At 39.7% G+C, this 18,470-nt stretch overlaps 6 protein-coding genes and 3 long non-coding RNA genes across 11 annotated transcripts in view; 3 read left to right on the forward strand and 6 right to left on the reverse strand.

Annotated features, from left to right (window-relative positions):
• The window catches only part of LOC124343657 (F-box-like/WD repeat-containing protein TBL1XR1), a 393,640-nt gene that overhangs the window by 262,933 nt on the left and 112,237 nt on the right, over positions 1–18,470 (reverse strand). The window lies entirely within an intron of this gene.
• LOC124343941 lies at positions 1,755–3,145 on the reverse strand. The gene is made up of 2 exons (XR_006919465.1): positions 3,066–3,145; positions 1,755–1,917 (listed from the first exon to the last, which is right to left on the reverse strand). It is a non-coding gene; the product is annotated as an uncharacterized LOC124343941 (long non-coding RNA).
• On the forward strand, positions 1,785–3,173 carry LOC124343931. The gene is made up of 2 exons (XR_006919456.1): positions 1,785–1,819; positions 2,735–3,173. It is a non-coding gene; the product is annotated as an uncharacterized LOC124343931 (long non-coding RNA).
• Positions 3,807–5,112, reverse strand: LOC124343793 (ras-like GTP-binding protein RhoL). Its single transcript, XM_046797277.1, has 5 exons — positions 4,756–5,112; positions 4,500–4,614; positions 4,319–4,436; positions 4,219–4,259; positions 3,807–4,147 (listed from the first exon to the last, which is right to left on the reverse strand). The coding sequence occupies exons 1-5, from the start codon at positions 4,869–4,871 to the stop codon at positions 3,983–3,985; spliced, it is 555 nt and encodes a 184-aa protein (XP_046653233.1). The 5' UTR covers positions 4,872–5,112; the 3' UTR covers positions 3,807–3,982.
• On the reverse strand, positions 5,271–6,655 carry LOC124343792 (ras-like GTP-binding protein RhoL). Its single transcript, XM_046797276.1, has 5 exons — positions 6,213–6,655; positions 5,898–6,012; positions 5,718–5,835; positions 5,603–5,649; positions 5,271–5,534 (listed from the first exon to the last, which is right to left on the reverse strand). Exons 1-5 carry the CDS (start codon positions 6,326–6,328, stop codon positions 5,376–5,378), a joined length of 555 nt encoding a protein of 184 aa, XP_046653232.1. The 5' UTR covers positions 6,329–6,655; the 3' UTR covers positions 5,271–5,375.
• Positions 7,315–8,949, forward strand: LOC124343791 (rho-related protein racG-like). The gene is made up of 5 exons (XM_046797275.1): positions 7,315–7,520; positions 7,589–7,703; positions 7,782–7,899; positions 7,969–8,018; positions 8,092–8,949. The coding sequence occupies exons 1-5, from the start codon at positions 7,402–7,404 to the stop codon at positions 8,245–8,247; spliced, it is 558 nt and encodes a 185-aa protein (XP_046653231.1). The 5' UTR covers positions 7,315–7,401; the 3' UTR covers positions 8,248–8,949.
• On the reverse strand, positions 8,722–12,893 carry LOC124343610 (nuclear pore glycoprotein p62-like). 2 transcript variants are annotated; one of them, XM_046797003.1, is made up of 9 exons: positions 12,624–12,893; positions 11,040–12,404; positions 10,790–10,973; positions 10,551–10,728; positions 10,313–10,488; positions 10,127–10,241; positions 9,502–10,047; positions 9,136–9,423; positions 8,722–9,066 (listed from the first exon to the last, which is right to left on the reverse strand). In XM_046797003.1, the coding sequence occupies exons 1-7, from the start codon at positions 12,706–12,708 to the stop codon at positions 9,895–9,897; spliced, it is 2,256 nt and encodes a 751-aa protein (XP_046652959.1). In that variant the 5' UTR covers positions 12,709–12,893; the 3' UTR covers positions 8,722–9,066; positions 9,136–9,423; positions 9,502–9,894. The 2 variants fall into 2 exon arrangements, with proteins under 2 accessions (XP_046652959.1, XP_046652958.1); XM_046797002.1 differs by having other exon boundaries at positions 9,498–10,047.
• On the reverse strand, positions 13,074–15,410 carry LOC124343665 (cytosolic non-specific dipeptidase-like). Its single transcript, XM_046797081.1, has 9 exons — positions 15,233–15,410; positions 15,075–15,149; positions 14,909–15,008; positions 14,722–14,841; positions 14,498–14,653; positions 14,190–14,419; positions 13,927–14,125; positions 13,491–13,862; positions 13,074–13,415 (listed from the first exon to the last, which is right to left on the reverse strand). The coding sequence occupies exons 1-9, from the start codon at positions 15,259–15,261 to the stop codon at positions 13,272–13,274; spliced, it is 1,425 nt and encodes a 474-aa protein (XP_046653037.1). The 5' UTR covers positions 15,262–15,410; the 3' UTR covers positions 13,074–13,271.
• On the forward strand, positions 16,565–17,866 carry LOC124343946. The gene is made up of 2 exons (XR_006919469.1): positions 16,565–16,664; positions 17,740–17,866. It is a non-coding gene; the product is annotated as an uncharacterized LOC124343946 (long non-coding RNA).

The following is an 18,470-nucleotide window of genomic DNA, read 5'->3' on the forward strand; positions in this document are numbered from 1 at the left end:
TATGGAGGGCCATGAGTCTAACCCGGAAGTATATTATGATTAATCTCTCCCTAGTAAAATTTACCTCGCACTCTTCTTCCTTGTCCAGGTCATTTCCCTGGGCAAAGTCAATGTCTTGATTGACTGCTTGTGTGAGTTTTAGCAAGCAATCTGTCTTTCAATGAGTTAAAAAGCGAAAAAAAACGTGAAAATTTGTGCAAACGTTGAATGAATGTGACGCTTGGTTTATCAATTTGTTAAACCATACATGTTTATTTCAATATTTGTTTTAGCATTGATTGGACAAATTTTTCATATTAATTGGGATTTTATTTTTCATCATATGATTAGTGAATTAGAAGAAAGGATGTATAGTTAATAATTTTTCCAGTTATATTAATATAGAATTATTATTTATACTCTTATTATTCAACATTGTTTTTGGTTAATTTAATGAATTATATTAAATAAATATAAACAAAAGTTTTTAAAACCATCAATTGGTAAATGTGGATTTCTTTCAAACTAACACCATCTTAGTAAAGGTTTCAAGCAGGCGAAAGTTGAACGTAGCAAAAAACAAATTTAAAAGGCGAACTGTCGCTGTGTCACGTGAGTTTTTTCTACTGATAGCAGACATTTTGGAAGATGCATCATAACCAGTGAGCCACGATTGATTACAAGGTATCTTTTAAAGTCATTGATTGACTGGTTGGTGTAGTAAACAGGAGCCTTTGTTTGGTCGTAGCTCGGAGCAGAGTTATGCTTAGGTTCCTCGGTGCAGTAGACTGCGGCAGAGTACATGGTTATGTAATATTCCACCTTGTCAGTGTAGTACTTGGGTAGGGGGGGGATCCAGGGTAGTAGCTAGGTATAGCTTTGTGGTGTAGTAAACTGGAGCATCAGTGTTGTGTTTCGGTTCAACATAGTACGAAGGAGGAGCTGCTGTGTATTAATACTTGACAGCTTCAAATGTGGTTGTGTAGCTCGGGGCAGAGTTGTTTGCTGGGGTAGCGTAGATTGTGTAGTAGTACTCCGGAGACTTGGTGGGGTAAACTGGGGCAGCGTAGGTTGCAGTGTAGTACTTGGAAGCCGGAGCCTCAGTGTAGTACTCAGTTTAGTGATGTAACTCGGGGCAGAGTAATACTTCGGAGGCTCGGTGTAGTAGTTCAGGGCAGAGTAATACTTCGTGATATAATCTGAAACCTTGGTGGTGTAGTACTTGAGGGCCTCGGTGTAGTAAGTCTATGTTACTTATGTTGACGTGTGTATAGGCGGCGACGTGGTGTAGTATTATTTCGCCGCTGATGCTTAATATCACCATACCGAGGAGAAATCGATACACCAGTGGGCAACCCATTCATCAACGATACAACAGCAGTAGCCATAGTTAACTAAACAAAAATGAATTTAAACATTAGTATTCAATAATAACTGTCATATTTACAAATAGAAAAAAGTTAATTGATAAAACTTGATGTAAAGAAACAGAATATTTACCCAAGACTGAACTGCTTAAACTATAAATAACCCAGTCGGTGACCATAAGTGCGCTGCAGTTTACGCCGTGTAGGATGCTCATTCGACTGGTTATAACAACTGAACAATTGACAACTGAATTATAAAAAATATCAAATTTAAAATTGTGGAATTGATACGATACTCTATGTAAAAACAGAAATATTTACCCATCATGGCGAATTGGTTACACGCTGAGGAATGCAGTTGGTGACAGATAGTGCACTACAATACTACAGTTGTTACAGTGTCAGAGATAGACGACTCCTTTTACGAAGAGTAATACTTCGGGGTGGCGGTGTAGTAGCTCGGGGCAGCGTAGGTTGTAGTGTAGTAATTGGGCGCTTCGGTATTGCAGTAATTTGGGGCCTCTGTGTAGTAGGCAGGGGCAGCATACGTAGTCGTGTAGTATTCCGGTGCCTTAATAGTGTAGTGCTTGGAAGTCTTGTGTAGTACTCAGGCTCTTCGGTAATGTAGCTCTGTAGTAGCTTGGGGCATCATAAGTTGTGGTGTAAAATCTGGAGCCCCAGTGGTGTAGTAAACGGTTGTGGCTCACGTCGTTGTGGTGTAGTAAGGCGGTGGCGTTGTGGTTTGTTATCTGCCATACCAAGGAGACATCGGTACACCAGAGGTCGACCAAGCCATCAACGATGCAACACCCAACAGCAGCACGACGCTATGGGCAACTAAACAACACATTTCAAAAATAATAATCAATAATAACGCATACTCAATAAGGCATACAAACAAAAAGAAAAAAGTAGGATTGATCCATAACTAAATACAAAAAACAGAAGATTTACCCATGATGATGAACTGGTTTATACGACGAACAATCCAGTTGGAGACAATAGTCCGATGCAGTTGTTGCCGATCACCCTTTCTCTATCGCTGGATAAGATTTCTCCTTCTCCTGATCCACCTTTCAACTCTACGCTTGCGGCAATTGTACCTGCTTGGAAATGATGCAAAATTGTCATTGGTGTATTTTTCAATAACTAAATTAACAAATTAAAAAAAAAACATGGAATTGATACGATACTCATATAAAAACAGAATATTTACCCGTGATTGCGAACTGGTTACAGATGAGGAATGTCGTTGGTGACATTGTACTGCAGTTGTTGCCGTGTCGGAGATCCTCACACGACTGATTTCAACCTCCTTTTCTCTCTCCTTTTAGACAACTTTTTTTTACGACTCCTTTTACGCAGGGTAAAATTTCGGGGCAGCGTAGGTTGTAGTGTAGTACTTGGGCTCTTCAGTGTTGTAGTAGTCCAATTAGGGGCCTCGGTGTAGTAGGCAGGGGCAGCATACGTAGTCTTGTAGTATTCCAGTGCCTTAGTGGTGTAGTACTTGAGCGCCTCGGTGTAGTACTCAGGCTCTTTGGTAATGTAGCTCGGGGCGTCGGTGTAGTAGCTTGGGGCATGACTAGTTCTGGTGTAAACTCTGGAGCCTTGGTGGTGCAACAACCGGTTGTTGCGTATGTTGTTTTTGTGTAGTAAGACGGCAGCGTTGTGGGGTGATATCTGCCATACCCAGGAGACATCGGTAAACAATTGGTCGACCCAGCCATCAACGAAACAACACGTAACAGCAGCACAACGCCATAGATAACTAGACAAATAATAAATTTGAACATTAATATTCAATAATAACTGGCATATTAACAAATAGTCAATAGTGCATTAAAACAAAACTACATGAAAAAAAAATGTATGTCAATGTTCAATGATAGCAAACTGGCAATACGATTAAGAAAGAAGTTGGTAACAGATAGCGCACTACAGTTGTTGTCGTGTCGGAGATGCTCAATCGTCTAATTTCTATCGCCTTTTCTCTCTCGTTTTATACGATTTTTTTCTCACCTCACCTCTCAAGCCTTGCGGCTATTCTACCTTCTTGATAATGATGCAAAAGGTCCCGTTCTCACCCAACCTCTACACCACTGTATGAGAAGTTTTTCGTAATGATCTCCGTGACCTTCTAGAATGAAATGCAAACTGGCCTTTCCTTCTGCAGGATGACGTTGCGGGGGATGGGTCTACAAAAACCAATATCAAAATGAAAACCAAATACAAAAGGTTATGACTTCAACTTTACTCACTTAATACCAATTGACATTTGAGTCATTTGACTCGTTTCTCTTTTCTTTTTCATGACAGTTCCACTGTCAATCTGAAATCCTGAAATCGTGCTGGAAAAAATACAAGTTTGGAAATGTTGTGAAAACCGAAATGCAGTGCAATACATGAATTAATCCGCTGCACTGCAGAATTTGAAATGATTTGAATCCAATGCAATTTGAGTGGCAGTTCTACCTCAAAATGTTTATTTATCATAGTCAGTCAGAAAATCAGTGTTCATATTCATATCAGTTGCATTTTAACAAACAAACAGGATTTTTTCAATTAAATTACTGTCAAGTCATGAATTTTATTGTTTTGCACGATTACCAATTTATTTTTAAACATATTCCTTCGCTCTAAAGAAGGCTGCACTTGTGCGGTTTAGATTTCGGTTTATTCAGAGCAACTCGAGTGGCTTCTTCGAAAACTTGTATTACATTCTCTTGCGTCTTCGCCGAACACTCCAGAAAACTGTTGAGTTGAAATTTCTTGCTCAGTTCTCGACCCTCAGTGGTAGAGACCTTTGAAAAAAACAAAAACGTATACTATTTATTTTAGTAATTAATAATTAAATTAATTTTCTAATTCATACGCAATTTGATTGCCCTTCTTGCCGGATATCTACTTTTGTACCTAATAAAAAGTTGAATGAGAAATAATAAATAAGTAATTTTTTTAAATTTGAGGTTTACCAACAAGTACTATGGATGTGTGAGGGCAATAATGCTTCAATTCAGGGATCCATTTTGTGATGATGTTTTCAAAAGTTGACCGTATGTTAACGGCATAGCAAAGTAGGAAAACGTCCGTCTTTGAAAATAATTCGTTATCGTCAACATCAGTGAAAGTTATCAAGCTGTGAAGTCTGATTACGTTAGGATAGGAAAGAATGCGCAGGTTTTTGTATTCTTCCTGGCCGGCAGTGTCCCAGAGTGTAACATTGTACGGAAATCCATCCACTTCAATTGTATCAGAAAAGTTGTCAAATCTAAAACAAAACAAAATTTTCTTAAATTTTTTACTGAATATTGGAAATACCCCAACTAAATATTCACGATGCAAACGTTGCGCCATCTTAAGGAGAAATTCAATTTTTGCAACAAGGTTAAATTGCCTAGTAGAAACTTACACAGTCGGAACATGTATTTCTGGAAATTCTTTCTTTGTGTACACAATGAGAATGCACGTTTTTCCCACCATACCGTCTCCGACTACGGTTATCTTTAAAGGCCGGATTCTATTCATTTCAGTTAAGAGTAAAAAAAAACAAGCACGCGATATCAGCTGATAATGAAACTGATCAAATACACTCCTGTCTGAAGAGAACTAGTAAACTCTGCCGCTTGATTATTGAACAAATAAATTCAACGACAATTAAGTCAACCGACTACGCCCGAACTGAGAAATGAAACTTGCAGCTTATCCGGTTTAGATAGTAGATGTGACGAAATAACTTGGGATACCAAAATTCAGGGTCTCCTTCCGCAATTCAAATATTGTGACTTGATTGTCGACGTCTGTTACTTTTCAAAAACATCATTTTTTTAACATGCAAACTGATTTAAACTTGTATCAGAAGCCAGAATTGAACAAAAACAATTGTACACGGCAAAATTGAACCGGAGATTTTCAAGTGAATTTGGATCATCATTGAAATAAAATATATTTATCTATTTTAATGGAAATGTTAGCACACAACCGAATTTGCGTGAACTGGTTCCAATCATATTTCTTGCGTTTCTTAGACTTTCAGAGGAGGTTGCAATTTCTAGGTTTGGTCTTTGGTTTGTTTATAGCTGTCCGAACAGCCTCTTGAAAGACTAGTCTCAAATTCTCGCCAGTCTTTGCAGAGCACTCGATAAAAGGACCAACTTTCTTGCTCAGTTTGGCAGCCTCGGCATAAGACACCTGCGAAAGCAATAATCTAAACATGTACAGAAATGTAAAATTTCAATAAGAAATGCTCGATTTCATACGCAATCCTCATCTGTAGATCCCTCTTTCCGGGTATCAACTTTTGCTCCTACAAAACAGTCCAGTATAATAATTATTAATTATTTAAACGCGATTATTATTTTCAAATTGTTATACCGACGAGAACGATGGGCGCATTAGGACAGTGGTGCTTCAATTCGGGAATCCATTTCGATGTGACGTTATTGAATGAAGTCCGATTGTTGACAGCGTAGCAAAGTAGGAAAACGTCGGTCTTCTCAAAGATTAGCGTCATTATTATCAATTTGATAGATATTTAGTGTTGGTTAAAAATACATTAGGATAGGAGAGAATGCGCAGCCTTTCGTAGTCTTCCTGCCCGGCAGTGTCCCAGAGCGAAACATTGTACGCGTGTCCGTCCACTTCAATTGTATCGGAAAAGTTATCAAATCTAAACAAATAATAACCGTGATAACAAATAAAACCGTATTTAATAAAAAAATAAACCTTTAACCACATCAAATTCAACGTGACATCACTGCCCTTCTTATCTGGCAAAAGATTATACTTTTGACATCACCTTTATATGGCTGGACAGGCCGGCAACTATTATAAATTAATTTTGTTCTACAAGAATGTATATAAACTTACACAGTTGGCACGTATGTGACAGGAAAAACGTTCTTGGTGTACACAATCAGCACACACGTTTTTCCCACTGTGCCGTCGCCGACCACTGTTATCTTCAACGGTCGATCTCGAATCATTTTCGCCAAAAACTGTGAGAGAGAGAGCTTCAACCGTAAAACCGGAACCTAATGGTTTTACCAGTTTATCACGTTACATCCACAATGTGCACGAGATTCCGGTGGAAGTGTTGAAGAGACGGAACCAGTAACCACAGGGGAATCTACACTTTTTAATCTCGATCTTAGTCGTTGTTAGTCACACACTGGAATCAACTAGGAAATTCACCCCCACCAAACACTCAATTTTATGAAACGTCTATTCGAGTGGAACTCGCCTCAAAATGTCGTCAGTTGGCTAAAAACTGTTAATTTTAAAAGACGAATGCATCAAAAGGACGGTCAGAGTTGTAGAATGTCCAGATAAGCACTATTTGATAAGACAAAACGGCCAAAGCATTTTCATGTCTGACCAAGCGATGAAGCAAGCGTCTAGGTTGAAAAAGTGGGCGGGACTTGTGTTATTATACACCGGCAATGATATAGAATGCCCGGCTCTGATGAAATATTACACCCTCAGCTTGCTCGGGGCAAAACAAAAATTAATTTGACAAAAGTTGAAAACCAAAAGAGCCAATTTTGATCAAACCCTATCGCATTCCTTGTGCATAACCACGAAGCTATAGAGGGGGGACAAGGTCTATAGTCTTCCAACGAAACCGTAAGTGGAAAAACAAACTCATCAACGGATGACTACGCCCTATCGGACAAGAGAAACATCCGTTGTTGACGCACGAAAGAACAATTTCTTTCTTTTTTCACTTTCTCTCCAAACCAACATTAGATTCAAGATTATTATTATTATTTTTAGAAATAAATCAACAATCAAAAGATCAAAAATAATACAACCCGTTTATAATTAACGAAACACGGAAAAGGAGCGATGGTTCTGACTCATTTGACGCACTTGAGGTTTGGGGCGGATCGACATTATTGTGCGCACATTTCTGTGGTTTTTTCCCTAACGCGGAAGGAATATATAAACCAAGTTTACAAAGTTAACAATTTAGTCGAACTCAAACCGCCGCAGTCGAAAAAGGTTTGGTGAGTGTAGTTTTTGTAAAGACACCCAGCACGGATTTCGTCTGAAGCGGATGAAGATGTCTGAACGTCCAATCAAGGTCTTGTTAGTCGGTAGCGGAACAGTTGGGAAAACTAGCCTGTGCACGGTCTACACCAAAAAATGTTTCCCCTCCAAATATGTTCCGACAGTGTTAGTCTTGTATTGTTTGTATTGACGATTGTAGAGTCTTTAAAATCTTATTTTATACCGTTATACAGAATGGAAATAGCCTTCTCCACCATTGTGATCAATGATGTGACACACAGATTGGCCATCTGGGATACAGCGGGACAGGAAGACTTCGACCGACTACGACTTTTGTCCTATCCTAATGTAAGATAATTAATTACCGCACATATCCGGATATGACTATCTTTTAATTTCGGTTTACCCATTGAATCGTTTACACAGACGGACGTCTTTTTAGTTTGCTACGCCATCGATGATCACGATTCTTTTCAACACGTCTCTACAAAATGGATTCCAGAGTTACACAAACATAGCCCTGGCGTCCCAATCATTCTCGTTGGTAATCATAAACTTTTTTGACTATTTGGCGTACACTTCATAATTTAATTTTACATGTTTGCAATTCAAGGTACTAAATTAGACAAGAGACATGAAGGTGAAACGCTTGAAAGCTTTTTAGTAAGTGCCATTCAAATCTGCCGCAATTAAAATATTTAGAAAATTTAACAAGAATCCTATTAAATTATTCCAGGTTCCTTATAGTACAGGACAAAGTTTGGCAAAGACTATCGGAGTTGCTCATTTCGCCGAGTGCTCAGCTTTGAATGGGAAGAATGTGTCAAAAATATTTAAAATTGCAGCTGCTGCTGCTTTAGGATTTGATAAGAAATCTTGCTGCATACTTTAAAAAATGTTTGCGGTCTTAATTTTACGTTTGTAAACAAAATATTTTCATAATAATGCATATGATGTTAGGTGTTACAATAAATGGCTATTTAATATCATTTTGACACGGAGTGAAAAGAATTGGTCGATTTCAACAGTCTTACCTTTCAATTTTGGTTTTCGGTCAATTTCCGGACTGAATTCACGTTCCGTGTAGTCGGTTTGTGGGTGCTGGACGAATTAGGATTTCACGATTCACTGTACAGCATCCAGTTTCATTTGTTCAGTCGTTTTCACTTACTAGTTTTCACGCACACAGCAACTAACTTGGAAATATGACCCACACACTATTTTAACCGATACTTGTAAACCCAACGTGACACGGGCGATCTGGTGAAACCACATAATTTCACTGAGCACAGAAAACACACCACACGAAACTTGTAGCATTGTGGATCGTGATGACAACCAATTATTCAGAATTAAACCTGGGTGCTTGGGGTAAAAAAATATCGTCGTATATTAATTTACACTTACAAGACCAGACACATATACTGCAGATTGCACTGAATAAAAATCACTGATGAATTATTTTCAATTATTAATGACAAATTACGCGAACGTAGGATTAACGGGAGTTGTGAATTGAGGCATAAGTTGGGAGACGAAATCCATAGGCGTTTGTGATTGCATCTGCGTTGGGAAGTTCATCATTTGGTCGGTGTCGATCCCGAAAATGGACAACACTTGACGCAATACTGCTACGAGAGGATCGATGAATACCTGGCTGATAAAGTTCCACAAAGCTGTTGGAATCCTCCACCAAGCCGACATCAATTGGCTACACAACCCACAAAATAAAAATGTATCACACTCGACTCAAGGGAAATAATAAAGAAAATCGTTTTACCTTTTGCCCTCGCTCTTGTCGATGCCAAGACTCCGCTTCGTCACTTGAACCTTCTCTGTAGATTTCACCGATTCAGTCGCGTTGACAGTCGCGTTGACAGTAGCGTTGACATTTGCATTGACAGTTCCATTAACAGTCGCGTTCACAGGAGACAGACTGGCTTTGGCCACCAACGAACCAACGGGCTGAACTTTGCTTGAATTGGTCTTCTTACTGCTGGCGTCTGCTGCCATAGTGACAGCCAGCACCAGTACAAATACCATCATGCCTTTAGTTGCCGACATTTTTCTAAAACAATACAAATTCTTACGTAAGAAAATATTCCAGCAAATACACTTTAAATCAATATTAATTTAAAAAACTTACCTTTAGGGAGAGAAACTGGGAATGTGATACTTCTGAACGTTGAACACACACTGAATTGAATGTGAGAAAAGTACGCCCCTAAATAGCCTACCTTTAGTCAAATGATCACCCAGCCTCCTGTCGCTAATCAAGGATAGGTACAGAAATTACCGCCATTCTTTGTCTTTGCGTTGTCTGTGAAATGACGTAACATAAGGCCTTCGGCGTCTCATGTCAATTGTTTCTATAAATTTATATCAATCCAATCTGATTTTAATTTAAAAAAGGCAAATCATTTGGCAATCTAATAAACTTAGTAAAGTGTATTGTAAGCTCACAAAAATTACATGGTAGCATCAATTTGCAATTTCGGTGATCAATGAGGGTATGAAACATGAATGCTGGTTGGCCAACTTAAGCAAAACGATAACTCCGGTCTTGATCTCTTCGCTGCTGTTCCAATCCACGCCCCACATCGTCAAGTTTGCGCTGGAGAGCTGTGCAGCTTGATTCCGCCCATTGGAGTGAGTCGGTGTGAGCGTTGAGAATTCGCGCTATTTTGGCAATCTGTTGAAAAATGAGAAGTAAACAAAAAACATGTAAAAACGTAAACACAGCTGGAAAATATATCATGTTTTGAATTTACCGGATCAGCTGTGGCTTCGTGTTGCCGACTAGCTGCGTTCATTCTCTCGATGATCTCCTTCAGATCGTCAGCCAATCGTCTCATTTGTGAATCGATATTCTCGGCCAACTGATATCTAAAGAAACATTACCAGGAATATTGTCGTGAAAACAATGGAAAGGCTATTGTAAGCAAAAATCAAGTTACGTGTGATCGCGTTCAGTGTCGTGTGGCATGTTGTTGACTTCTTGTTGCAAACTCTCTTCCAAGGGAATGAGCATCTCCTCAAGTTCACGCTGCTGGGCACGAACGAAATCCAATTCGGATTCCAAACGCACTTGATCTTTCTTAACTCTGTTGACGGAATCGCTCAGCGCAACAATCTAAAAGAAGTTTCTCTTTCAATGAGGAAAAATTTCTTATTTATTCTTGTTTTCATTGGTACCTTTTCTCCGTTGGAGACTAAAAGTCGATCCCATGCGGCTACCGAAGTAGCTTGATTCAAAAATATTTTCTCCTGTTCGTCCAAGTCAACTGACCATTTGTTAATGGATTCCTCCAATTGACGGAAGGTCAAAGCAGTTCCGGGAGTGCTGGTGGTGCTTGTCGGGGTAGCAGAAGTCCTGTTATAATAATAATGATTGATTACCAATTCTAAATACGAAGGGTTTTCTAAGATCTTACGAGGTAACAATCGACGAAGTCGCAACTGGGGCCGTTGCAGCAGTGGATGCAGGCGCAGAAGTTCCAAAGCTAAACGACGGTGCAGCAGAAACAGCTGTAGTGGTCGGTGCTGTAGTTGCGGCAGCGAGAGTCGGAGCAGCCTTGGATGCATCGGCTGTTGAAGTTGGGGCTCCAAATGAAAAGCCTAGAAAAACCAAAAATTCCATAAAAATTGGTAAAAGGACAAGATAAATAAAACTGTGATGTTTACCTGTTGAAGGAGCAGCAGCGGTTGATCCAAAATTGAGGGTTGGAGCTGGTTGAGTCGCAGTAGTAGTTGTCGGTTGCTGAGCAGGAAATGTTGGTGCTTGAGCCGAAGTGGTCGGTTGAGTAAGCGAAAAAGCCGATGGAGCAGCGCTGGTGGTAGTTGTGGCACCGAACGAAGGTAAAGTAGGTGCTGCTGTACTAGTGGTTCCAAAAGAAAGTGTTGCTCCGCTTGGTTGGCTAAATCCTGGCAAAGTCGAAGTTCCAGTTGATCCTAAAGAAAAACCGCCAGCAGCTGGAGCAGCAGAAGTAGCTGGCTGACCAAAACTAAGTCCTCCTGTGGCTGCCGGAGTGGTGAAACTATAGGCTGGAGGTGCTGAAGTCGGTGCAGCGGTTGTTGCTGGCTGATTAAAAGCAAAAGGAGTTGCAGCGGCCGTTGTAGTCGCAGCCGCAGCCGGTTGACCAAAATTCAAACCTCCACTAGCTGGTGCTGCAGCAGTCTGACCGAAACCAAAGCCTCCCGTGGCAGGGGCTGCTGCTGGCTGAGCAAAAGTCAAACCTCCGCTGCTTGGAGCCCCGAAACTTCCGGCCGTAGATGTTGCAGTCGGCTGGCCAAAACCAAAGCCTCCAGTCGAGGGCGTTGAAGCGGGTTGACCAAAATTGAGGCCCGTTGAAGCCGGTGCGGCTGTTTGAGTAAAGCTAAGACCTCCTCCTACCGGTGCGTTAGCCGCGGGTTGACCAAAATTCAAGCCTGTTGACGCTGGTGCAGTTGTTTGACCAAAAGTGAGACCACTCTGAGTTGCGGGAGTTGTTTGTCCAAAGGCTGGAGTTGATGTTTGTCCAAATGCTGGCTGAGCGGCTGTCTGTCCAAATGCTGGCTGAGTCGATGTTTGGCCAAACGCTGGCGTTGAAGCTGTGGTCGAACCCAATCCAAATGGTGATGGTGCGGCTGAAGCCGGTGTTGGCTGTTGGCTAAATGAGAATGAAGGAGTGGTGGATGGTTGCTGAGCTCCAAATGCGGGAGCTGCAGTACTCTGTCCAAAACCAAAGCTAGGAGCTGCTGTAGATGTGGCACCAAATGTTGGGGCTGGGGCTGCAGAGGCTGGCTGACCTAAACCAAACGATGGAGTTGCTCCTGCAGCTGTACCAAATCCAAAGCTTGGTGTTGCAGTTTGGCCGAAAGCTGGGGCAGCAGCAGCAGATGTTGTGGGTGCTCCAAAAGTCGATCCTGTTCCAAAAGAAAGAGCTGATTTTGCTGCTCCAAAGAGACCACCAGTAGCTGGTGGTTGTGCTGCGGTAGTTTGGCCAAAACTAAAGCTACTTTGTGCAGGTTGTCCAAAGGCTGGAGCAGCTGCAGCAGGTGCCCCGAAAGCTGTAATTACAAAAGAAAAAGCATGGTGCATTGGTTTAATTGTTAGTTCAACATTCCGAAAAAGACTTACTTAACGTAAAGTATTCTGACTTTAAACCACATGAACCAATAAGATGATTTGACATGTATGACAGACTATTAAAGCTCTTTTTACGCTCTTTTTACTTAAAAACAACAACTGTCAAAATCAAACTACTCTAATCAATCATCTATGTTTACCTGGGGCTGTTTGTTGCTGGGATTGAGCACCGAAAGCAAAACCAGTACTTTGCCCAGTAGAGGGGGTTCCAAAGTTGAATGCCATTTCGAAGGTTTTTGAAGGTTAATAAAAGACGAAATTAAAGAAGCCTGCCTGATTTAAACTTCTAAAAGGTGGTTGCACAACAGTTATAGAAAAATGCCGATTGCTATAAGCACAGATTATTTCCGGCTGTCTTGTACAGAGTTCCACTGTTTCAGACGATTGAAATTGAAATTCGCCTGTGGAGTCGACTACTTCACTAAATATGTATTGAGCACCATCTAGCGGAGAAGAGTCGAGTTATCAATAATCAGTCGCGATCAAGCGCCAATTGTAACTTTTTATGCAATCCACTCAAATATGCATTTTCAAAATGGGTATTTTTCCCAATTGTTTCATTAATGAAAAAAAATTCATTGACAATATCATTTGAAGTGATTATTATAAATTTTATTCAGATATATCACTGCAATATCACCCACACCACAATTCAAGGGGTGTAAACCAAATTCCATGGAAAATTTTATCAGAATAGAATAACAAACCAAACAATTAAAATATGGAAAATGGCTCAAAATTGCCCGAGGCAAGAAGGGTGAGATGCAAATGATAAATCAGTGTTTGTATCAATGCGCAACATGGTAGAGATATGCGGCCAATGATTTGGTTCCTTCGATATAGTTACGAATATCAATCTTCTCGTTTTGGGAATGGGCACCATCGTCAGCAGCCCCCATCGGCAGCAGCATCACACTCTTGCCCGTAACCTCCTAAATGTTTTAAGTACATTAAAGTTATGATTTTTATAACAAATTAAAACAATGTCAGAAATATAAATTTCATACCTGAAAGGTTAGAGTAATAGGAATAGAGCCACCTTCGCGAGTAAGATCAGGTTTACATCCATACACTTCTTCCAAAGCTTTCTGACCAGCTAGATAGTGAGGATGGAAGGGATCAGCCATCCATGGCTTACCACTGTGGTGGTTAATCACCTTCATGTCATTGGGGCTCTCGCGCAACTTCCACATTTCATTAAGGTAATCATTTACCACTTGGTTTACCTTCTCCGGTGTTTGATTGGGAACGATACGAATAGAAAATTTGCCAGAAACTTTCCTTGGAATAACTGTTTTAGCTCCTGGTTCACTAAAAGCCCCTTGAATTCCGTGAAGTGAGAGCGCCGGGAAGCGCCATCGGTGCATCAGAGTTTTGGACTAAAATGAAAATAATCAGCAATTTAAGATAGCTATTTTTAAAACAATATTTGAGTTTCAATACCTTGTCAGTTTTGTGTAGCAAGTGGTTGCACCCAATATCTTTCTTGTAGTGTTCAAGATCGAAATCAATCGTGGCATAAGTTGCCAATTCTTCATCGGTGACAGGAGCTACATCAGCCATGATTCCAGGAACTAAGATCTGTCCCCTGTTGTTCACCAGTGTGTTCATCATGTAGATCAAATCCGCCATAGCTTCATGCCTAGTTAGCATATATTTGATTATGTATCCAAACTAAAGGCGAATGATTAGCAAAAATCACTTACACGGAGCCACCGAAAACGCCACTGTGCAGATCTTTATCAGCGCAAGCAACTTCGATTTCAAAATAGCATAGCCCACGCAGACCGTAGGTTAAGCACGGCTTGTTTTTACCGAGCCAGTAATTGTCGGAAATGCAAACGAAATCTACGCCACTCATAAATGCGTCTTTTTCTTTTTGCAATAGCTCTTCGAGACCTTCACTTCCCGATTCTTCCATGCCTTCAAAACAAAACTATGGGAAAATGAGAAAAAAAAACCACTGTCAGTTATGATGAATGAATAAAGTGCTAATGAGTTGAAGAAATCTCACCTTAAGGTTGACGGGCAGATCTTGTCCTGTTTGTTGGAAAGCTTCAATGGCATGAATCCAACCAAGTACTGGGCCTTTGTCATCAGTGGATCCTCGACCATAAAGTTTACCATCTACTTCAGTCAAAACAAATGGATCTGTGTCCCATCCATCTTCCTGTACAGCATTATCACTATGTCAATTATGCATGACAAATTAATCAAAAGCAGCATTTAAAAAACAACCTTGAGAGCTGGCTGAACATCGAGATGCCCGTAAACCATTACAGTTTTCTTGCTGGGATCATTCCCAAGTTTGCCGAAAAGAACAGGGGGTAGGTCTAAGATACTTCCATCATGCATTTTCTTGTGTTTAAATCAAAAACGGTCTCAGATTAATTTATTTTCTTTGAAATTTATTTCATCCTTGTACCTGTTTGCCAACATCTTTTAGTTCTGTTGTAGCTCCAAGTAGTTCAAGTTTGGCTGCAACCCACTTGACCATCTTGAAGATTTCAGGGCGAGTTTCTGGCCTTCAATCAGACAACATTTTAGCATAAAGTTGTATTTAAATTTCTTTGATATGAAAACAACTTTACCATGCTGAAACAGACTTGATGGCAACTGCTTCATCCAAATTCTTTATGAACTTGCCTTTGTTGCTATCAATATAGCTGCAATAACAATAAACAGTACATGTTTATTAACTTTAGAAAATAGTACCATACAACATTACGTAAGAAATATAACGCAATACCTGAAAACTGGTTTCAACGCTTCGGTCATTGTTCCGCTAGATGAGTAACTTTTAAAGACGACCGCAACAATGGAACGATGGGCGTTTAATGAAAACCGAATGAGATTCTCTGTGTTAGCAAAGCACTGTCAGAGCCTGTGTCACTGTAAACAAGTTTGGAATTTAGACTTGACAGACAGCTGATCGAATTTAGATATCGATTAACTTGGGGGCAACTAAAAATTAAAAACCCAAATTCACGTTAGGATAATTTAATTGCACAACAGACAACACCGAAATAGATTGATCGAGAACTTTTACTCTGAGCAATGTATAAATTCCTGGTACGAAGAAATTTGAGCTAAATATATTTGCCCTTGCCGGAAGCAACGACGAGTTCACAGGTTTCAGCAATGCACAGATTCTCTCCAATCTTCTGACACGGAAATGTGCTACAGCACTTTGCTTGATATGCGTATTATAAAGAATGCTAATCCAGCATCATGCTATCGTGAATGTATTGAACTTTCTACGCAATTTATTCCGAAATAAATACGAAGAGCTCAATCAATTTCAACCAGCCCTATTTATGCATCGACTATTATAATTTATTATGCCATACTGTTTAGATGACAGATGGATGCCGGAAGTGAGCAAACAGCTGATTTCCAATCCCGAAACTTGAATCATAAAAAATTCAGGAACCAAGGCTCAGAGATTCAAATTTCTTTTACAAGTGGAAAGAGAAAAACGTCTCGACAATTCGTGACAAAATCAAGGACGAACATTTTTCACACAGTGTCACTCTGTCTCTTTTGATAAGTTTTTATTTTTGTATTCAACAATATCTTATCCATTTCAACACACCAAACTATATTGATTGAAGACACTTGGTTATTTGATTGACAGCTGCTAGACAGACTGTTATCTCCCAATAACCAATTGATAATTGAACGATTATCATATAGTACCTCTTTCGAAGACAAAATTTGAATACACATTCGTGCCAGTTATTTGGATGATGTCATGAGAAATATCTAAAACAGTGAAAACGTTTGAGCACCCTCTCTCCGATTAGTTAAGTTTCATCGGTTGAATAAATTAGAAAGATATAGAAAGGCATTCCAGATAAAAATGAAAACACAAAAAAATAGGATATTCCATTCTGCACATTCACTGCTTGTGTTGCCGGTCACGATGAAGGACGTTGCCACGCAATGCAACCGAATAATTTTGACCGCGCCGCTGGCGTCTAATGCATATAGTTATATATCTACTCTCGAGAGAGTAAAAAAAAGGCTATGTCCCCTTTGCAACGTGTGCACTGCTGTATATGCAATCTACAAACAAAAGAAGGTCACACACACACTTGTTATATATTTCAGAATTTTTTAAACACAAAAACTCGTTTCATTTTTATATTTTGTGAGGGAAATTTGATACCTACGTTCAGGTGAGCTCGACCTTGTGTAGAACTTTTGACTTGTTGTTATTTTAGACGTCAGAGATTCAGGAAAGGGAAGCTTTACAAGTTTAGCTCTATAGTAATCCTCAAACGTGTTGCGATGAACGATACGAACTAGAAAAAATAAAGGGCATGTACCTTATTTATTTTCCCAAAAAGATTCAGGCAGCTTTCTTATCTCTCTCAGCTGTTTGGTTCAAACTATTTTCTTATTTTAAGAATCTGCTCCAATTCGTTTGGGAATTATAAATAGACACAGCGCGTTTTGGCGTAGAATATTATCACCGTTCTCATCTACACAAGAGTATCCTATATGATGTAGGTCATTAGACAGTCCGTGTTTTGACCTGTACATTTCAAATGACGTTCACAAACGACGGGAAATAAATTGCTGCGGTTTTCTGTTGCTTTTTTTTTTTATTATTAACTAGACACAAGTACAGCACCGCATAGTTCCCGCTGATAGGCAATCGCTCACTCGAGATAATAATGCGTGTACACTGGAAGGTCTATTTTCGACTATGTACTGCTGCAGCCGGTGCGCTTCGTGAAGGAAACCGCCGGTGCGTATCATTTTGGTCAACCATCAACTGACCCACATAATAAAATTCGCTTAACACAAAATATTAACCGTTAGTGAAAAGATCTAAATTATAATATTTCAAACCTTCAAAAACAGCAGATGAAATGGCCTACTTTTTTCGATTTGAGATTAACCAGAGTTATACCTAGCTTGTAATGAATCGGTACACCGGTACATGTGTATTTCGACACAATTCTAGCTGCTACCCCCGACGGGGTGAGTCATATATGAAAATTTTAGTCCGATGGAGAGAATTACTTTCGTTCCTCGTGGTTTTCCAGAACGAGTCGAGCATGTATAATATTGCTCTCAAACGTGAACACACATGTTTGACGATATTGCAGACTGTATAACCCAGTTGATTAGGAAATATCCCACCTTTTTTAACGCTAACGCGCATCACATGAGATTGAACCACACAAAAAAGTAGCTCGTTAATGTATTCTTTATTTTTCGACCGCTACCTATACGATTGTTTAGGTACACTCATCTTTTATGCCGAAGCACGATTGGCCAAGTCATCATTTATTGCGAGACGGGAAAAACTTTGCTGAGAACAAGGGCATTTGTCATCTGGGCAACATCAATATTTAGATCAAGGATCGGATAATTCTACAAGTATATACGTGTGCTGCCGGGGTTTCACGATCAAATCGATCTGTTTATTTTTTTATTATTATTTTAAATTATTTCACGAATATCCGGGGCGTATAATTTTGTACCTTCTAAAAGAATTCTTTGTTGTATTGGAATTATTTCAGCTCATATAATAGAAATCGTTGTTGTTGTTGATTGTCCATCGAAAAATGGCGTACCCCAATTGTTCGTGGATTGTTAAACAACATTTTTATTTTTACAATCAATATTTTGAACAGTAAATTTAACCTCAAAGAACATTTCGAAATGCTGGGCTGCTGCTGTTGTTGTATATGATGAACATTATCGGTCCTATCGCGTTTATATGGCACCCAGTTTCCTTCCTCGTTTTGCGGTCAACCGACAGCATTGCACGTGAATATTATTTCCTTACAGCCAAATAATATGAGACTCTCTCTCTCTCTCTCTGTACACGTTTGCTAACTGTATCTCCCCGTCATGAAAAAATTCTATCACGCCAAACAACAACAACGAAATTGCTCAATGCTGTGGGACCTAATTAAAACAGTTTTTTCTTCGTCCTTTTGTTTTGTTAATAATTCATTGAAAAAGAT

This window comes from Daphnia pulicaria, chromosome 6 (genome assembly GCF_021234035.1).
Source record: "Daphnia pulicaria isolate SC F1-1A chromosome 6, SC_F0-13Bv2, whole genome shotgun sequence".
Classification (NCBI taxonomy): domain Eukaryota; kingdom Metazoa; phylum Arthropoda; class Branchiopoda; order Diplostraca; family Daphniidae; genus Daphnia; species Daphnia pulicaria.